This window comes from Dasypus novemcinctus, chromosome 26 (assembly GCF_030445035.2).
Source record: "Dasypus novemcinctus isolate mDasNov1 chromosome 26, mDasNov1.1.hap2, whole genome shotgun sequence".
NCBI classification, from domain to species: Eukaryota; Metazoa; Chordata; class Mammalia; order Cingulata; family Dasypodidae; genus Dasypus; species Dasypus novemcinctus.
This window is the reverse complement of record NC_080698.1, coordinates 36,345,674-36,365,448: the sequence shown is the minus strand read 5'-3', so window position 1 is coordinate 36,365,448 and position 19,775 is coordinate 36,345,674. Positions and strand designations below refer to the sequence as shown.

Here is a 19,775-nt window from a genome sequence, read left to right as displayed (position 1 = left end):
TCCCCCACCAAACATACACACATACCTGGTTTGTGTCATGTTTATGTCATCTCTTCTCTTTCAGCAGGGTATATGCCACTTCCTCAGGGAGCCTTCCCTGATCTTCCTGGTAAAGGATGTTCTCATTTAGGTTTTCATAGCACCTGCTACCTTCCCATTACATCTTTCACAGTGGACAATTTACAAATACTACACGATTCTTTGAATCACTATTGGTATGTTCCATGAGAATGGGTCATCTCTTCCCCCAGACTCCTTCCCCACTAAACATCCTCTAGAGTTGTAAGCCCAGCATCTAATAGGTGCTCAGGAAGCATTTGTTAATTGAATGAATTTCCAAAGGTTAGCACTTCTTTCAATAAGCTTATACTTATTAAATGTAACCGATATGTGTGTTACCTTGGGGGGATGCAGTATTAGAAGATAAAAATTTTCACGCTCTTATTTTCCATATGCTTTCTTACACACTTCCATAAAATAATTTTCAAATGGTGACTGGAATCCCATCTTGTGATTTATGCTTTCATTTCCATAGAAATAGTTTACAGCCACTTTATATCCAGTGCAAAATTTAATCTCCCGTGTTAATTTATTAATTGTTCTGGAAGCACAGCAAGAAACATTGCTTGAAAGCCTACGATGTATGAGAGTGTTTGGAACATTGGAGCAACTAGTGATGGATAAGCCATGGTCCTGTCTTCAGAGATTTATCAGTCTAGTGATTGCTTTCTTACCCTGCTTATAAGAATTTATAACACGCTATTTTCCATTAAGGTATTAGAGCATAGACAATATTTTTTGTCCTCTGTATGACATAGTGTACAGCTTCACATATTTATTTGGGTGATTTTGAAAAACTATCATGAAGAAGACGATGGATGATGATAATAATGATGATGATGATGGTCCTTTGCCAGAGTTTTTTCTTTTTTATCCCTGAAAATCCCAACTACCTATTCCTTTTAGTTTTATTGTTTTGATATAACCAAGTTTTTCCAGGTCCAACTTTGATGGACCTTATATTAACTCCCTAACTTCTAATGACTCTTTGAAATGTCATGTGTCCTTAATTCACTTCATTTTTCCCATGCCTTTTATGACTAATTGCCAACATATTTTGATAGTTTATAAAATTATTGATTTTCTATTTATATATATGTGTGTGTTTGTGCATAAATATGTGTGTATATATGTGTGTATATGTATATGTGTATGTATATATATCATCTTTATATTTTTATATTTACTTTTTATTTTTTAAAAGACAGAATATATAAATATTACATAAAAAATATGGGGTATCCTTTATACCCTGCTCCCTAACCCTCCCACATTTTCCTACATTAGCAATATCTTTCATTAGTGTGGTATATTTGTTATAATTAATGAATACATTTTGGAACACTGCCACTAAGCATGGATTATAGTTTACATCGTAGTTTGTTACACTCTTTCCCACACAATTTTATAAGTTATGACAAAATATATAATAGCCTGTATCTATCATTACACCTGATTTTCCCTCTTCTTCCCCTCAGAACCTCCAGTGGCCACTGCCTCCACATCAATGATAAAAGTTCTTCCATTGCTAGAATCACAATAAGTCTACAGTAGAATAACTGTGAGTCTACTCTTGTCCATCATTCATCCCCCAAACCTGAGGATTCTGGAATGGTGATGCCCACTCCACCTCTAATTGAGAGGGGACTTAGATCCTATGGGACAGATGGATGGGACTATCTTGCTTGCAGTTGCAGACTTTCTCTTCCTTGGGATGGTCGTTGTCCATCCTCATCTCTTGTTAGTTGTCCTGGCTGAGTCCAATGAACTGGAGAGTAAGTGTTGCAGTGCTGTTGAGATTCAGGGCCCAACTGGCACATGGAAAAGCCCAAAGATTTAAGCCTTTTGAACATATACTTATCAACTCTTGTACTAACTATAGGGTCCAATAGAAGGGTCAGAAGAGCCATGTGTAGGGAAACCACAACTGAGTTCACCTCTGTCACCCTAGGGAGTACAAATTCCAAAGTAGGTCCCACAGGCAGGGTGCCAAACTCCAGCCTATAGTTCTGGATGTCTCCAGAGCCCTCAGGAGCCCTGCTATTTGAGGCAATATTTACTTTGGCAGTCAATGAGATCCTGCTGAGACACCCATAAGCATAATTCCTGGAATCACTACCAGACTTACTTTGAAGTCTCTTAGGCATATAAACTCATTTGTCTTTACGCTTTCCCCCTTTTGGTCAAGGTCTTTTTCTAGTTGCATTGCTAGTTGGTGCTTGGTAGCAATCCCTTGGTGCCAGGGAAGCTTATCCCTGGGAGTCTCATGTCCCATACTGGAGGGAAGGTAGTAAGTTTATATGCTGATTTTGGTTTAGAAAGAGGCCACATTTGAGCAAAAAGGAGGTTCTCAGGAGGTACCTTAGGTACCTTATAATACTAGACCAAGTTTCTATTTTAAAAATAACAGTTCATAAGTACAGTTATCAATATCAAGGGCCCATCATCGGTCCATTCTCCTTCACTACTCCTGCTCCTGTACTTGGGGGATTCTTGCTGTCCCATTAGAGAATGTGGCCGAGCTCCCCAGGATGGGAATTCGATATTCTTTCAGTTACTGTGTGAATCTCCACCTAACATGACAAGCCCCATGAACACTTGAACACATTCATATGCCTGGTAGGTATGCTGCAGGTGAACCTATTCTCATGCATCCCCCATCACTGACACCCTGCATGGATGATCCTCCCCTGCCACAGTTGTAACCCTTCTGGGATCCAAAACTTCTTAAAAAATGAAGCCAATAAAATAACCAAATACAATTAATAAGGAAATGAAATAATGATAGTTTAAAAAATAACAAATAAAATACAAAAAATTTAAAAATGAATTTGAAATAATAAAAAAAAATTTTGACATTGTCTTTCATCACTGTAATATTTTTATAGTGCATTCTTTTTATTTCCCCAGTGTCTTATTTTTTCATTTTGTCTTCAAAGAAGTTGTAGGTTACAGAAAAGTCATGTACGGAATATAGGGGATTCCCAAATACCAAACAACCTCCCTCTTTTCCCCCTTCCCCTATTTATAACATTTTGCATATGCATGGTACATTTCTTACAATTGATGTACAAATATTGAAACATTGCTACTAACTGTGATCAATGATTTACATTATGATATACATTATGTACCATACACTTTTATAAATTTTGATGAAATCTGACATAGTCTGTATCCATCATTGCACAATCATAGAATAATTCTATCACCCACAAAATGCTCCAGGTTCCATCTCTTCTATTCCTCACTCCCCATCCCCTCAGGACCCATGGCAACCACCAACCTTCATTCCTTGAAGAACAAGATTCATAGTTACTTGCAACAATAGTGAGGACTTGACATACTGGCCTCTCCTCCCCTGTTAGGCACTGCCTATGCTCTCAAGAGGTTCCTGCCCCTCTATTTGAGAACATAGCAGGATTCTCCAGGGTGGGAGTCCAACAGCTTCCTGCTTATTATGTGGGTCTCCACCTACTGATACAACCCACTATGACAAGACGAATACTCTCACACACTCCCTAGAAGCCTGCCCCTGGTGTGCCCTATCCCTCTTGCCCCCCATATCCAACACCCTAAACCAATAACCCTCCCCTGCCATATCTGCCAAAAAAAAAAAAAACGTTCCCAATGTTGTAGTTTCAACCACATACCCACAAATCCCCAGAGTTCACCTGCTCCTTCCCCTAATCCTCCCACTAGTTCAATGGACAGTCCAACCAACCCTTCCCACCCTTCACCCACCCTTGTAAACCAGCACTGCCCAACCCAATAGCATCACTGCACCACTGTCATGCCCATCCACTGCACAACTACATCCTTCTACCTTATCATAGATTTTGCCCATGTGGGCATTGACTTACAACCTTCTCCCTTTCTGTCTCCTATATACCTGTCTTCCAGACTCTAGCTCTGTAAGTCTGCTCAACTTGCCTAATCCTATCAGTGAGGTCATGTAATATTTGCCCTTCAGTGCCTGGCTTGCTTCACTCAACATAAGGTCTTCAAGATTCATCCATGTTATCCCATGTGTTAATACTGCATTCCTTCCTATAGCTGAGTAATATTCCATTTAATGTATATACCACAATTTATTTATCCACTAATCTATTAATGGACATTAGGGTTGTCTCCAAATTTTGGCAATAGTGATTAATGCCTCTGAAAATTTGTCTGTATGTCTCTTTTCGTGTCCCTGCTTTCAATTCTTTTGGGTATATACCCAGCAATGGGATTGCTGGATCATATGGCAGTTCTATAGTTAGCTTCCTGAGAAACCGACAAACTGTCCTCCACAATGGCTGCACCATTCTACATTCCCACCAGCAATGGATAAGAGTTCCCATTCCTCTACTTCTTCTCCAACACCTGTAGTCTGTGTGCTTTTTAAATAGTTGCCAGTCTAATGGGTATAAAGTTATCATCCTTATTTTTGTATTACATTTTCCTTACATGCATGAATAGAAGGAAGTTGTGGTTGTTATGGCTATCTCTTATAAATTTAATCTAATATAGAATGATTTCAGTTATTATTTAAATTAGTAATTGAATATAAAAACTATGCAAATAAAATGGCATAGGAATCTAAGCAACATTAACATGGACACAAGATGTGTTGCTGATTCACCACAAGTGAGAGATGGTAGGCTAGGTATCTGAAAGTCTGTGGTCCAAAGAAGAAAAACTCAACCCCTGCAAAGGCTTGATTGATTTGAGTAGAATGTGGGCCTCTTCCATATACTTAACTTTTTCAATAATTCTGACTTTTAGGCACCTGGGACCCGATGCTATTGAAATTAGTTTTAAATTTCAGCTTCTTATGCACATTGTGGCAGATACTATGTGTCCCCCATTCATATTGTCTTGCCTTTATCACTCAGTGCACACTTCCAATTGCCAGCACCTGCCTTTCATTATCAGAAGCCCTGTTTTTTTTTTTCTTTTGAGGGGAAGGGTGTTCTGGAGCCATTTTGCTGGCCCAGTGGGAGACTAGAAGTGCTGTGTAATTAACAGTTTCTTGGGAGCAGCACCCAAACAATGGCCAATGACTAATGAGTCAATGAGTTGGTTAGTAAATAACCCCAGCTCCCTTGTCCCTTGGTTGGATAACTCTGACACAAAGGCTCTACACAGACTGGATTGCCAGCATTTCCCCAGTGGGAATAAGCTTCTGCCACCCACAGTGGTAGATGACTTTCTAGCTCACCTTTTATTGGCTGCCTTCGATCCACTCTCTACGGATTTTGTCTCTCACCTCACAAGTCAACCACTTGCATTTGAATTCTTTTGACTGTGTTTGCCTTAGGGGGAACCCAAACTAAGACATGTGCAGTTTGTAGTTATGATTTAGTGAGATGAGGTCAAAGACCCCATGAGGGTGTAAGTTTCTAATTTGCAGTTCTTGGAACAGCAGTCTCAATTATACTTCCATTTGTACAACTCCCATTGACCTACTCAGATTTATACATCATTCCTGACATTCTAGCTGCAATACCACTTCTTATTTCCCATTCAGGAGTGGATATTGACTTGTATGTCACCAGAAACAACATTGACTGATCTGATATATTATTTTATTTTATTTTATTTTTTATTTTTTAAAGATTTATTTATTTATTTTCTCCCCCCCCCCCATTGTCTGTTCTCTGTGTCCATTTGCTGTGTCTTCTTTGTCTGCTTCTGGTGTCAGCGGCACGGGAATCTGTGTTTCTTTTTGCTGCATCGTCTTGTTGTGTCAGCTCTCCGTGTGTGCGGCACCATTCCTGGGCAGGCTGCACTTTCTTTCATGCTGGGGCTCTCCTTTCGGGGCACAATTCTTGCGCGTGGGGCTCCCCTACGCAGAGACACCCCTGCATGGCACGGCACTCCTTGCGCGCATCAGCACTGTGCATGGGCCAGCTCCATACAGGTCAAGGAGGCCTGGGGTTTGAACCGCAGACCTCCCACGTGGTAAGCGGATGCCCTAACCACTGGGCCAAGTCCGCTTCCCTGGTATATTATTTTAAGTGCATAATTTGCAAATTGTCATAATTCCACCCTTGAAATTATTATTTGGAATATACTTAGTATCAGATTTGGATACACCACTTGTCAGTAACCCATGGTTGAGAACATGGTTATGAAGGCTGAGATTTCTCCTTTCTTGCTCAGCAGCAGCTAAAACAACCCAGTCAGTAGCAGCTGCTGAATCCGAGTGCTGTACAGCTACTCTGCTCAAGTGGCAGACTTTAAAATAGTCCCCATGCGTGGAGCAGCTGAGATTCTGCATTTGGGGAGATGCTTTTCCAATTTTGGGTGTTTGTATCTGTCCTTCTTTATCATTAAGCATTAACTAGTTTCAAGTGGCTATGGAAAGTTACACAAGATTTTCACATAATTATTTCCTCTCAACAAGCATATAGAAATGTTTGAAAATTTAAGAAAGTGAAAGAAGAAACTGTGTTCATTTGCAAAGTTCTCAGACTGAATAGTTTATGCCATTAGCACTTTGATCTGATTTACAAAGTAAATATAATAGGGGGCTTTCTGCAAGTGCTTCTGAAAAAAATAGACTTAAGATGGCCATTGATGATGCTGTTTATAATTTGTATGCCTTCCTAGGGATTCAAAGACTCTAAGAAGCAGTGCTTAAAGATATCTGGGTATTTGTTTTTTATTAGTTTCACAAAAATGTTATCATTAGAGAAAATGAAAAAAGTTAGAGTTCCAGGGTAATAATTAATTTGTTGTAGTTATTATCTAGCAAAAGGTTTAATATTTAATATATTAATTTTTAATTTTTTAATATTGTTGGAAATTTCTAATTATGTAGCGCCATTTCCTTCTGCATGCCAATTGCATAAAGTATTTTACAGCATTGCATTTCAAACAAATCCTCTTATTTTGTATCAAAAAGATTTATTAAGTTTAAAGATTTTGATAGTCTATAAATGTTATAATTTTATAAAAAAGACATAAAAATCTGTTTTTTAAAACACTTTTTCCTCAAGTCTAACTTCTTTTTATATATATTTTACAGATTAAAGGATTTACCTGAAGACAAAGCATTCTATTCATCAGAGGCTGGACAAGAGTTACTCTTGTTTTTAGCAATTAAAGATGATGTTGTCATGGAAACAGTTGATCCTGCTTTCATTCATTGGCTGCATAGGAGGTAAATATAAGCTGTATTTTCAAAATTAAGATAAGAACTATGCTCAAGTCATAGGCTTAAACAATTTTAAATGTTGAAATAAAACTCTAACAGTAACAAAGGAGAGCAAATATTTTTTTTACCAGATAGAATATTGCAATTCTCTCTTTTGATAATTTCTCATTTTCCCTCTAATTTCTTCAAGGTGTTTTATTTTCAGAGCAAGTATAATGACACCTAATAAAGATCTACTGCAGTATTATGCTGAGGATTTTGAATGCTATATAAATATATATAAATAAAAATTCAAAGAATTTAATTCTTTTTTCCAAAGGAGATAAAATGTGTAATCTCTGTTACACAAGGCAGACTAAAAATTTAAATAATGCTGGTATTTCCATATACAATCATAAACAATCCTACTTTTAAATTTTTAGCAAACACCTTACTTAAGAAACCAAAAATCAAGATAGGCTATTTTCTATTTTAATTTTGAAAAACTTGATATTTAGATCAAAGTAAGAGAAAAAAGAAATTTTTCATGTTTCTACCATATAAAAGAAGCTGTTATAAATCATTTGGTGTATTTCCTCTTTGTTTGTGTGTTTTGTTTTATTTTATGGAAGAGTGAATGAATAAGAGAAAGATTTTTGATAAGGTAATATTTATACTGCTAGTTTTTATTTATTTTGTTTCCCTTACTTTTATTTAAAAAATTCTGAAGCACCTAAGACGTTGAAAGACTAGCACAATAAATACTGATCTATTCACAATTTAGATTTAGCTGTTGTACCACTTTTTTTTTTTCTATCTCTGTGTATGTTTGTACGTATGTGTTTTTCTTTTTGTTCTTTACTAAGTGTTTTGAAAGTATGTTGCAAAAATACTTGCCACCTACCCCTAAAAATTTCAGCACCCACATCTTAAGAAATTGAACAATTTTCTGCCTAAATACAATTTATTTATTACTCCGAAGAAAATTAACCAAAATGTCTTGTCATTTTTCTTTTTTGACCTGAAAAAAATCTGTGTGGAATGAGACCAAATGTAATTAATAGATAAAACACATGTTATTTGAAAGGATGTATATTTTTTGGAGTAGTTTCCTGAGGTTTTATTCCAAATATAAAATATTCTTCAAAACTTGAAGTGATAAAAATATGGCAAAAATCAGTAATTGATAATAGAGTATGATAAAAACTTCCAACTTTTAAAATAAAGCTTTAAACAAGTTTTCCCTTACATTTTTTTTTAAATTGCTGCTAATGTAGCACTGAGATTGATAAGGGGGTAATCATTTTCAAATTTCTTCCTTTTCAAATGGGACTTAGAAAAAAAGCAATACATGTATTAAAACTAAAATTTTGTGGGTTTCTTTCCCTTGAATTCTTTTCCTCACAAAGATTCAAAATTAGAATTATGTTGTAGCAGAAGGAGCAAAAATGATATGGAATATACTGCAACAAACTTCTTGTTCAGGATATCAACTTTTACAGTTGGCAATCTTAAAATTTCCCATTTAATCAAAAAAAGAATAAAGTTTCCTCAGTCAGAAAGTATATCAGTTTCTCAAATGTTTAAAAATTTACACTGCAATTCTGTAACATGTACAAATTGTATTGATTGCATTTTAGCATTATTTTGAGAAATGCTTTACATAATTTTGAATAATTTTACAGAAAATACAATGTCCATTTACTAAAATTTTAAGACTTTATGAAAGAATGTAAAGGCCAACTTGAAACTCGGGATATGGTGTAAGAAACCTTTAAGGATTTGGAAGGAAAACTTAGATTAATTGATAAGGACAAAGATAAATTATATATAGGGTTTTACTTAGGAAATTGGCAATCTGCCTAATTATCTTATGGGGAAAAATTTGGCTCTCACCAATTTTTCAAAGGGACCCGGTTTTATACTTTTGTCTGTATACAGAATACTATTGTTCCTTTTGGTTCTCTATAAAATTTAGATTAAAAGCCTGGCTTGTGAATATGATATAGTCACAAATATAGGGGCACTTTATAGGTATTAAAATTAAAATCTGTTAATAATATTGGGGAGGTGCCATAAATCTAGATATTGTGAAATGGCAAGGAGAACTATTTTGCACAAATTCACTTAGTGTTAAGTGAAAGATATAAAATTATTAAATGCAGAAAATGATGATTTGTGTTTATTTTTTCAAAGTTGAGCTTTTGGTATTCATTACTTTGTGCAGTTTTTCCCTTTTTTTCGCCCTTCTTCAAAGAGACAAAAAGTAATTTATTTCCAGGAGTCTGTCCTACGATGAACTCCTGTTTTTTTCTGTCAAAAATGCTAGGCTTCATTTCATTCTTAAAGGAATATTTATTGAGCATTTCCCATGTTCTAGGCACTCTTTTCAGTGATGAAATGGACATAGATATTTATCTTGATGGGGGAACATTCTATTAGGTTGCGGTAGACAGTGACATTGAGTTAGGTGATTGTGCTTTGGTTGTGGTGGAGGGGAAGGAAACACAATAGCATAAAAATGTGGGGATAGTTGGATGGGTTGCAGTTTTAAATATGGTCATAAGACTTGTCCTCACTGAGAAGGTGACATTTAGAGGTGGATGAATTGACCTTGTGGATATCTTGAGGAGGAGAGATGCAGGCAGAATCAACAACATATGTAAAGCTACCATGTGAACATGTCATATGTTCCAGTAACAGCATGGTTGTGTCAGGATGAGGTGGGTTAGAAGTGTAGAAAATGAGGGTAAGGAGGTAATATACGGTGAAAGCTGCTGAAAATGCAGGACCTTGTAAACGAGTGAAATACAATTTTGATTCTTTTGCTCAGAATGTCCTCAGGAGCCAAAGTGTGGTGTGAATGGAGGAGTGATGTGATCTGACATATGCTTTTAATTTAAGGATCTCGCTGGATGCTGTCTTGAGGATTGAGTGTGAAGAGGTGGGAAGCAAGCAGAAGCAGTAATCAGGCAAGGGATGATTGTGGCTGACCCCAGGGTTGTATTAGAGTTGTTGGTAAATTTTTAATATATTGAAGATAAACCAGAGTTTTCTCATAGAAGAGGCATGAGATAGGAAGGAAAGTGATGAGTCAAAGATGACATCAAGTTTCTATGTTACTATATGTCTAGAGAAAATTACCACTTTTCATGACAAAAGGTGTACCTGGTGTGTAAAATTAGGATATAGAGCAACACAGAAGTAAGAGCTTTCAATCTAAAGGTCACCACCAAATAGTAGTTAGAAAACTCATTTTAGTGGATGATCACCAGTATTTCTTAATAGAATTTTAAAAAACTAGAATATTTTAAATTGAGTAGAAAATATCAGAGTGCCTCACTCACTTGATGAAGTATTGACTGCTTAGTGCTTCTCGGCATTTGACATGTAGCAGTGAACAAAATGAACAATATCCCAGTCATTGTGGAGCTGATGATATAATACGTGTATTATTGTTTTCGATGCAAAAAGATGCCAAAAGCAATACACCAGAAATGAGTTGGCTTTTACAATGGGGATTTATTAGGTTGCAAGCTCACAGTTTGGAGGCCATGAATATGTCCAATCAAGGCATTATCAGGTGAAGCTTTCTCCCTGAAGACTGGCACATGATGGCATCTGCTGGCCCTTTTCTTCTAGGTTTTGTTCCTTCAGATTCTGGCTTCCTTTCTCACAGGTTCTATTGATTCCAGCTCCTTGGTTTCATGGCTTTCTCTCTCTGCTCTTGTAGTTTTTTTTTCTCTGTTTCTGTGGGTTCCTCTCCACCTCTTTCTCTGTGTTCATCCCCTTTATAAAGGTCTCTAGTAAGAGGATTAAGAACCACCCTGGTCATACCCTACTGAAGTAATCTAATCAAAAGGAGGTCCCACCTACAATAGGATTCACATGCACAGGAATGGATTAGCCCTAAGGACATGATTTTCTGGGGTCCATAAAAGCTTCAAAGTACCACAGTCATGTTGTAACATGCATTTCTCCCTGTGCTGTTGTCAAAGAGCTTATAAACCAGACATCTAGGTAGAAAGCGGAGATAAAGGAGAGAACCATTCAGTATTCCAAGAAGAAATCAGAAAAAGGAGGCACACCAAGTGGGCAACAAAGTTAATAATCATAATAGTATTATTGAATGGAAGCTCATTTTCTGTATAAAGGCATGGTAAAAAATGCTTTTCTTAATTCATCTAATTTATAAAAACTCAATGATGTAGAGATTATTGTTCTTATTTTAGAGAAGGAAATAGTATCTAACAATTTAAGGAACAGTCTCAATCTGTGTGGTTCTCTCAAGATTTCTATTTAACTCTGAAATCAAAGTCTAATCCCCTAATCACTAGTTTACTAATTTTTTTTCAGGAATAAAATGGATGATGCATAGACCATAGGGCTAAAAATCATCAACAACTACAACTTAATTATCTAACTACTTAATTACCTACTAATTAATTGTTCAACTGTTTGAGATACTCTAGATGAACACTGTCCAATGTGGGAGCTACTAGCAACATATGGCTTTTGAGCATTAGAAATGTGGCCATTCAAAATTAAGATGTACTGTAATAGGAAAATACATACAAGATATTGAAGATGTGGTAAAAAAATAAAACAGCTCAATGATTTTTAATTAATTAGATCATGAAATCATAATATTCTAGATATTTTTGGTTAAGTAAAAGCATGTTATTAAAATTAATTTCTCCTGTTTCTTTTTATTTTTCTAAATGTATCTACTAGAAAATTTTAAATTTGCATGTTGGTATTTTAGTACCATTGTACATTGTACAGTATACCATTGTACAGTGGTGCTCTAGACATTTAATAAAATAGGAAGCTGCTCATTTTGCACATGTCCTCTAATATATTCTACTAGACCAAAAGAAAGTCAAATTAATTAAGATAATTGGGACTTTTAAAAAATTTTACACGAAAAGGTGTAAATACTTGCTCAGTGCATATTACCTGCAATTACTGAATCATTTGCAAGGTGAATTCAGGTTTCAGGTGTCCTTAATCAGTGGATGTGTAGTTGTCATTCATTGTCTGTTCTGTTTTTCTTTTTTTAAAGATTTATTTTTTTTAATCCTCCATCCCTTCTCCACTTTCCCCCTGTTGTCTGCTCTCTGTATCCATTCACTATGTGTTTTTCTGTGTCTGTTTGTATTCTCATTAGGTGGCTCCAAGAACTAATCCTAGGACATTCTGGAGTGGGAGAGAGGCGATTACTCTCTTGCGCCATCTCAGCTCCCCTGTTCTGCTACATCTTCTTATTTTCACTCCTCTGCATCTCTTGTTGCGTCATCTTGCTGTGCCAGCTCTCTGCGTCGGCTGGCACTCCTGCTCAGGGCAGCTTTTCCCGCGAGAGGCGGCATTCCCATGTGGGGTGGCTCTCCTGCATCGGACCGCATTCCCACATGGGCCGGCACTCTGCTTGGGCCAGCTCACTGCATGGGCCTGCTTGCCCTCACCAGGAGGCCCTGGGCATTGAACCCTGGACCTCCTATATGATAGGATCCCAATTGGTTGAGCCACATCCGTTTCCCTCTGTTTTGTTTTTAGTTTCAGTCTTCCCATTGGACTAGCTATGTGCTCACAGTGAAATTCCTAAGATAACTACAATCATTGACAGTGCCTAAGGAAGTGAAAACTCTTAGATAACTAAAATTAGTTAAAAATACCATCATGGAAAATGTCATATTTCTGTAAAAGTTCCAAAGTGTTATTTCACCAAGTTCTTCTCTTAAAATTGTAGCAAACAATCAATATATTGGAGCCTGCTAATATTTTGGTAATACCTAAGAATTATTTGCCAAAGTAGTCATTAATCCTAGAAAGAACTGTTTAAGCAAGGATAAATTTCAGTTGTCCTTTACCTTCTTTCAGTGGATATTGTAGTAGATTCTCCAACATTTGCTTCATTCTGCAATCTTTGAGGTATGAGGAATGGATGACCCAATCAATACTCCAAAAATGAACCTGTCCTCTTTGCCCCAGTGATTGGCTTAAGCCATTCAGCACATGCCTTTTTCATGGTCTTAGAATTGACTTTTATTCAAAGGTTTTCTTGTGGAAATGCCCTCTCTCTTGATGGATCTGAATGAGAAATCTTGAAGACAGGTCACTGCAGGTGGCCAATCAGGGAAGTCAACCTGATGGAAATGCTGACTCTGAATGCAGCTCAGAGATATTAAAAGAAACCAGCTCCTTGATAACATCATGCTGACATGGCCCCACTCCTGGCTTAAACAGCATAAAAATCAGTAAACCCACTCTGGACCTGGTGTGATCCTTACTCTTGGAGGGCTACAGTGACCCCTGAACTTCATGTTTGCTCCTTCAAGGGCTAGGGAGGCAGTGGAGACCTACATCCACTCATATGTATCCCCAAATCTATTATAACTGTAGACCTTAGATCATGTTTTATGATATGATTTAGAAAGCATCAACTAAATAATTTTTAAAAATTGTTGCTTTTGTAATTGAGGAAAAAGCTATGGTCACCAAACGTGAATGCTGGCTTTCTTTTTTTAAAAAGAAAAAAGATTTGTTTTATTTATTTCTCTCCCCTTCCCCCCTGTTATTCTGCATCTGCTTGCATTGTCAGGCAACACTAGGAAACTGCATCTCTTTTTTGTTGTGTCATCTTGCTGCGTCATCTCTGTGTGTGTGTGGCACCACTTCTGAGTGGGCTGCACTTTTTTCACGCAGGGTGACTCTCTTTGCGGGACGCACTCCTTGTCCATGGACATCCCTACATGGGGGTGCGTCTACATGGCACAGCACTCCTTGTGCGTGCAGCACTGTGATGGGCTGGCTCACCACATGGGTCAGGAGGCCCTGGGTATTGAACCCTGGACCCTCCATATGGTAGGTAGACACTCTATCAGTTGAGCCACGTCTGCTTCCCTTTGGCTTTCTTAACATAGTAGATTTAGTAAGGAACAACATGTGCAAGCAAAATTCACATTTTGTGGATGGATTTGAAAATCAGAAACTCTGCTTGTTTTCATGCCTGTAGTGGCAATATATGCAAACATAAACCAAACCTACCGAGGCAAGTCTTTGAGAGCTCTAAGTCATACCCTTCCATCCTATTCCATGTCATTTTACTGTGAATAACTTTCTGAACGGGTGTTTTACCCTAGTAGTGGTTAAGGAAAGCCTTGAAAGCAAAATACTTTTTTCAAGTTGCCCCTGAAATGATTGAGGAATAGTTTTCAATTTGTTTAATAATACCATCCTTGTAATAATTGAGAAAATGATTAAGGAATTTCTGCTGAAATAATCTCAAAACAGATTTGGATCTCTCTGTGGTGTTGGATATGGCACTTTAAGTAAACTTTTCCATAAATGCAAATAGTCATTTCCTCTCCAGTATTTGTGTGTAATAATATATGATTTGTTTGCTTTGATACTGGTAAAATGGTGGTGTCTCTGATCTTTGCTTATAAATCCTGACACCCTCTAAGTTTTTACAGATAAACTTATTTTGAATCATCCCCTCTATTGCAACATCCTAAATCTTGAGTTTCTTTTCACTTATCCTATTTAAATCTTGACCATTTATCAGTGTGCATGTGAGAATCAGAGTAAAATACTCAAAGCATTCATGGTGTATTTTATTCTTAAAACATTGATCATTGATAATTCCATGTATTGGCTCAGTGGTGACAAACAAGTCATTTGAGGGACTTAAAAAACAATGGCAGTATCTTAGAAATATTTTAGAGATAACAAAACTTATTAAGTAAAACCCACAGTTTTATTTAGGTCTTAAAATAGCTAATATCTCAAAGATAACATGATTAGTACAGTGACTCCTGTAAATAAAGCACTTATTCAAGCTAATTTAATTGATTACTGCCTAAATGTTAAACCATCTTAAAGTATTCATTGTATAAAAGCATTCTTAAATACCAATGTGAATATTATGCATTTCCATGTGTTGCATTAGCAGTGCTAAATGGATGGGGCCTGACATGTAAAAGTACCTGCAGTCTTAAGTATTAGCTCATGAATAATGGTGAGCTTTGAGTATCAGATAAATATACAAACATTCATTTACACAAGCCATGAGAAAAGGAATCCTGATTCTGGTCAATATTTCATGTTACAAATGTGCCTTTAAGCAAAGAGAAGGGATTACTTCATGCTGCATTAGAGAGTTCCACACATTGAACTTCCTTGTCATTCTCCTCTCCTCTGACCTCTATCTTTATTCTTGTTTCCAGCCCCCCTTTCAGAAGAGTGTTCAGAGCTTTATTCTTTCTCACCTGGAGTATTGCCCCAGCTTTACTCCTTATCTGTCTGCCTTCTTTTCCTTCCTTTCTCCAGTGCATCCCACACGTCACCACCAGGGTTATCTTTCTGAACAGCCATTCACCAGTCGTTTACTGAGTATCTGGTTTTCATAAGGCACTGTGATAAATAGTATGGAGGATTCTGAGATGAATCCGGCTGCTCTCAATCTAGGAAGGAAAGAAGGTATGCGTAAAAAATGAGAGGAGAAAAAAATGCTAAGTGTTTTAAGAAAAGCACACATAAAGTGGTATGGAAGTGCTAAGAAGAGAGAACTCACTTATAGAAATGAAAACAGAGAAATACTGATGGAGAAGCCAACATTGGAGCTAGGGCTTAAAATAGTAATAATTATGGCAAACAGATATTGGGTGCTTCCTTTTTATTAAGCACTGAGCTAAGGCCTTGCCTGAATTATGTCCTTTAATTCCCTTGGCAACTCTCTGAGATGTCTGGTATTGTTATTTCTATTTTGCACGTGAGGAGAATGATGCCCTAAAAGGTTAAGAAACTTTCTAAATTTCACATAGCTAATAAGGCTTTGAGCTGCATTTCAAAAAACAAAGGTAACCTCACTCCATAGCCCATAGACAAAACCATTATGTTAACATTGGATGTAATTTAAGAGAATGGTCAGGGAAGATCATTTATGTTTAAGGAAAGATGTAAGATAGGGATTGTTCCTAGCCACATAGAGGAAGAATCGAATGGCTTTGATAATAATGGCAATAACTAATATATATTGAAACTATATTTATGTATGTCAACCCAGCTTAAGCAATTTATTTGTAATAATTTACTTAATTCTCACAATACCCCTATGAGGTATATTTAGGAAACAGAGCTACAGAGAAGGTATTACCTTGTCTAAGGTCACACACAGTCAGAATTCAAACTCAGACTGTATTTCTCCAGAGATGGGCTGTCCAGTCTGGGAGCCACCAGCTACATGTGGCTAATGAGCATTGAAATGTGGCTACTTGGCGGTGGACTTGGCCCAGTGGTTAGGGCGTCCGTGTACCACATGGGAGGTCCGCCGTTCAAACCCCAGGCCTCCTTGATCCGTGTGGAGCTGGCCCATGAGCAGTGCTGATGTGCGCAAGGAGTGCCCTGCCACGCAGGGGTGCCCCCGCATAGGGGAGCCCCATGCGCAAGGAGTGCGCCCCGTAAGGAGAGCCGCCCAGCGCAAAACAAAGTGCAGCCTGCCCAAGAATGGTGCCCGCACACGGGGAGAGCTGACACAACAAGATGACGCAGCAAAAAGAAACACAGATTCTGGTGTTGCTGACAACAACAGAAGTGGACAAAGAAGACGCAGCAAATAGACACAGAGAACAGACAACTGGGGTGGGGGGGAGGGGTGAGAAATAAATAAATCTTTAAAACAAAGAAATGTGGCTACTTGAAAAGTGGCTGCTCAAATGGACATTTGCTGTAAGTATAAATACCCACTGGAAATTGAAGATAGCTCATTAATAATTTTCTATTGATAATGTATTGAAATGATAATTTGCTATATTGTGTTTTATACAATATATAATTAAAATTAATTTCACTTCATTTTCATTTTTTCACTATGAGAAAATGTAAACTTATATGTGTATCTTGCATCATATTTCTATTGGAAAGAATAGCTTTAGACTGTGCCCTTAGCATACCTGAAGAGAAATGATGGAGAAAAGACTAGAAAGTATGGGTTAAAAGGCTCTTAAGTAAGAACTGGTAGTTTCTTAGCTTTGGTACAAGAACATTGCTCCAATAGGATATATGTAGGATAGAGTAGAAGGAAGAAAAGCTAAAAGAAAGAAGGTCTGCTTGGGGGTTCCTGTAGAACATTAAGTGAGGAATAAGCTATGCCAAACTATAGTCGTTGGGATCAGAAGATAAAACTTGAGGAAAATTTCAGAGCTGAAAGGATCTGGCAAATAATTGGTTGGTTGAGCCTGGTGAGGGAGGAGGGATTGTTGAAGTTTTGAAATTGCATTGGCAGATAATGAGGTAATTAACAGAAATAGGGAACTCAGAAGGAGGTGGCAGGGGTGTGGATGTGTTTGAGAGGTATACTGAGTTTTGCAGTGCTTGAAGAGTGTCTGGGTGATAGGAGCTGGGAGGCTATTGATACCACAGAACTGGAGAGTGGGAGGTATTAGGACAGAAGATCAAAATGGGGATGCATTTGCAGCATGAATTATCAAAAGAGCTGAAATATGGAGAATTAAATGAAAGGAAGCAGCACTGAACCCAGTGGTGGGTGTGAGAGGTAAACAAAGAACATATGTCCAGGGTGCATGGTAATGTTTGGATATACTCATAGTGGCAACAATTAAAAACCACAGCAGGGGGGGTACTGGGTTCCTGGCCAGTGGTGCTCTGTCGTGGTCCCTAGGGGAGCAGCGATAGTCTCCCAGGTGCAGCGGCGGGGACCTGGAGGGAGTGAGGGTTCAACAGTGAGCCCCTGATGCTAATGACTATGCTTGTGAGCTGATAAGTCTAAAATAAGAACAAGGCCTAGAGAAGCATTGTGCCTGGGAATTTCCTCCTGTCAGCCTTCATGTTACTCAAATGTGGCCAGTCTCGAAGCCAAACTCAGCATGTAAATGCAATGCCTTCCCCCCAGCGTGGGACATGACACCCGGGGATGAGCCTCCCTGGCACCGAGGGACCACTATCAACTACCAACTGATGATGCAACTGGAAAATGACCTTATACGGAAGGTTCAATGCGGATCAGCAGAATATCCCTGTCTATATAAAATAACATGACTTTAAAATGCTTTTGACCTAAAGTAAGGGGGAAATGGAAAGGAGAAATGAGTTTATATGGCTACGAGTCTCTAAAAAAGAGTCTGGAGGCTGTCAGAAGGATTGCCCTTATGCACAACTGAGCAGAGTCTGAGAGACAGATAAAGCAGATACAACCCCCAGGTAGTGGTTCCTTTGAGGGCTAAAGAGACCCATGGGAGTTATGGTCATGGCCGATGGGGTTAACTACCAGGTCAGATGGCCCCTCTTTGGAAATGGTGTTTATGTGTGATGAATCTGGACTCAGATGGGATCTCTCTTCATAAGACTTTCATGCTAATGTGCTGGAGGTGCAGTTAATGTTGGGGTTTAAGATATATTTAGGGGATTTGAATCTCTGGACTGACAATGTGATAGCCAGGTCCTGAGCCTCAACAGACTCCAACACCTACAATCTGATTCATTGGACTCACCACACTCAGCTAAGAGGGAGTTGAAGAAGGACAACCACCACACCATGGAGCCTAGAGTGATTACAACTGAAAGTGGGAGGATTGCATCCAGCATCCATGTGGAATCTGAGCCTCCTCTTGACATAGAGGTGCAATGGACACAACCAATCCAATGTCCACATAGAAAAGGTGGCATTGGATTGGGAAAAGTGGACATGGTGGCTGATGGGTATGGGGAAAGGCAGGAAGAGATGAGAGGTGGAGGCGTCTTTGGGACATGGAGCTGCCCTGGATGGTGCTTCAGGGGCAATCACCGGACATTGTAAATCCTCACAGGGCCCACTGGATGGAATGGGAGAGAGTATGGGCCATGATGTGGACCATTGACCATGAGGTGCAGAGGTGCCCAAAGATGTACTTACCAAATGCAATGGATGTGTCATGATGATGGGAATAAGTGTTGCTGGCGGGGGGAGAGGTGGGGTGGGGGTGGTGGGGTTGAATGGGACCTCATATGTATATATATATTTTTTTTTAATGTAATATTATTACAAAGTCAATAAAAAAAAAAAAAAGAACTAAGGGATCTAGAAGGCAGCAGGTGTTTTAGTTTCTAAGCTGCTGAAAGCAGTTACCATAAAATGGATTGGCTTAATAATGAGAAGTTATTAGTTTACAGCATTGAGGCAGAGAAAAATGTCCAAATCAAGCCATCATCTAAGTGGTGCTTTCTTTCAGAAGAACTCGCTGCTGCTGGTGATCCTTTATTCCTCTGCTGTGAGGCAAGGCACACGGTAGCATCACACAACTAGTTATGAGCACAGTAGGGACTTTAGTGTGTCTGAATTTTTAAAAATATTTTAAATTTAATTTTATTTATTTACTTCTTTCCACCCCCTCATTGTTTGCACTTGCTGTGTCTGTTTGCCTCCCTTGTTTCTTTAGGAGGCATCAGCAACCAAGTGTGGAACCTCCAGTGTAGGAGAGAAGTATCTAATCACTTAAGCCACCTCCGTTCCCTGCTTTGTTGTGTCTCTTATTATGTTTTTCTTCTTTTGTCTCTTGTTGTACCATCTTTTTATGCCATCTTGTTTTGTCAG

The 19,775-nt window shown here is 38.1% G+C and overlaps 1 protein-coding gene across 4 annotated transcripts in view; it reads left to right on the top strand.

The window, feature by feature from the left end:
* CNTN3 (contactin 3) overlaps nucleotides 1-19,775 on the top strand; it is a 440,215-nt gene that overhangs the window by 86,765 nt on the left and 333,675 nt on the right. For all 4 annotated transcript variants that reach the window (XM_058288968.1, XM_058288967.1, XM_071212161.1 and 1 more), the window contains exon 2: nucleotides 7,079-7,213. In XM_058288968.1, coding sequence (XP_058144951.1) covers nucleotides 7,159-7,213 — 55 coding nt within the window. In that variant the 5' untranslated portion in view covers nucleotides 7,079-7,158. The remainder of the gene's footprint in view (nucleotides 1-7,078; nucleotides 7,214-19,775) is intronic.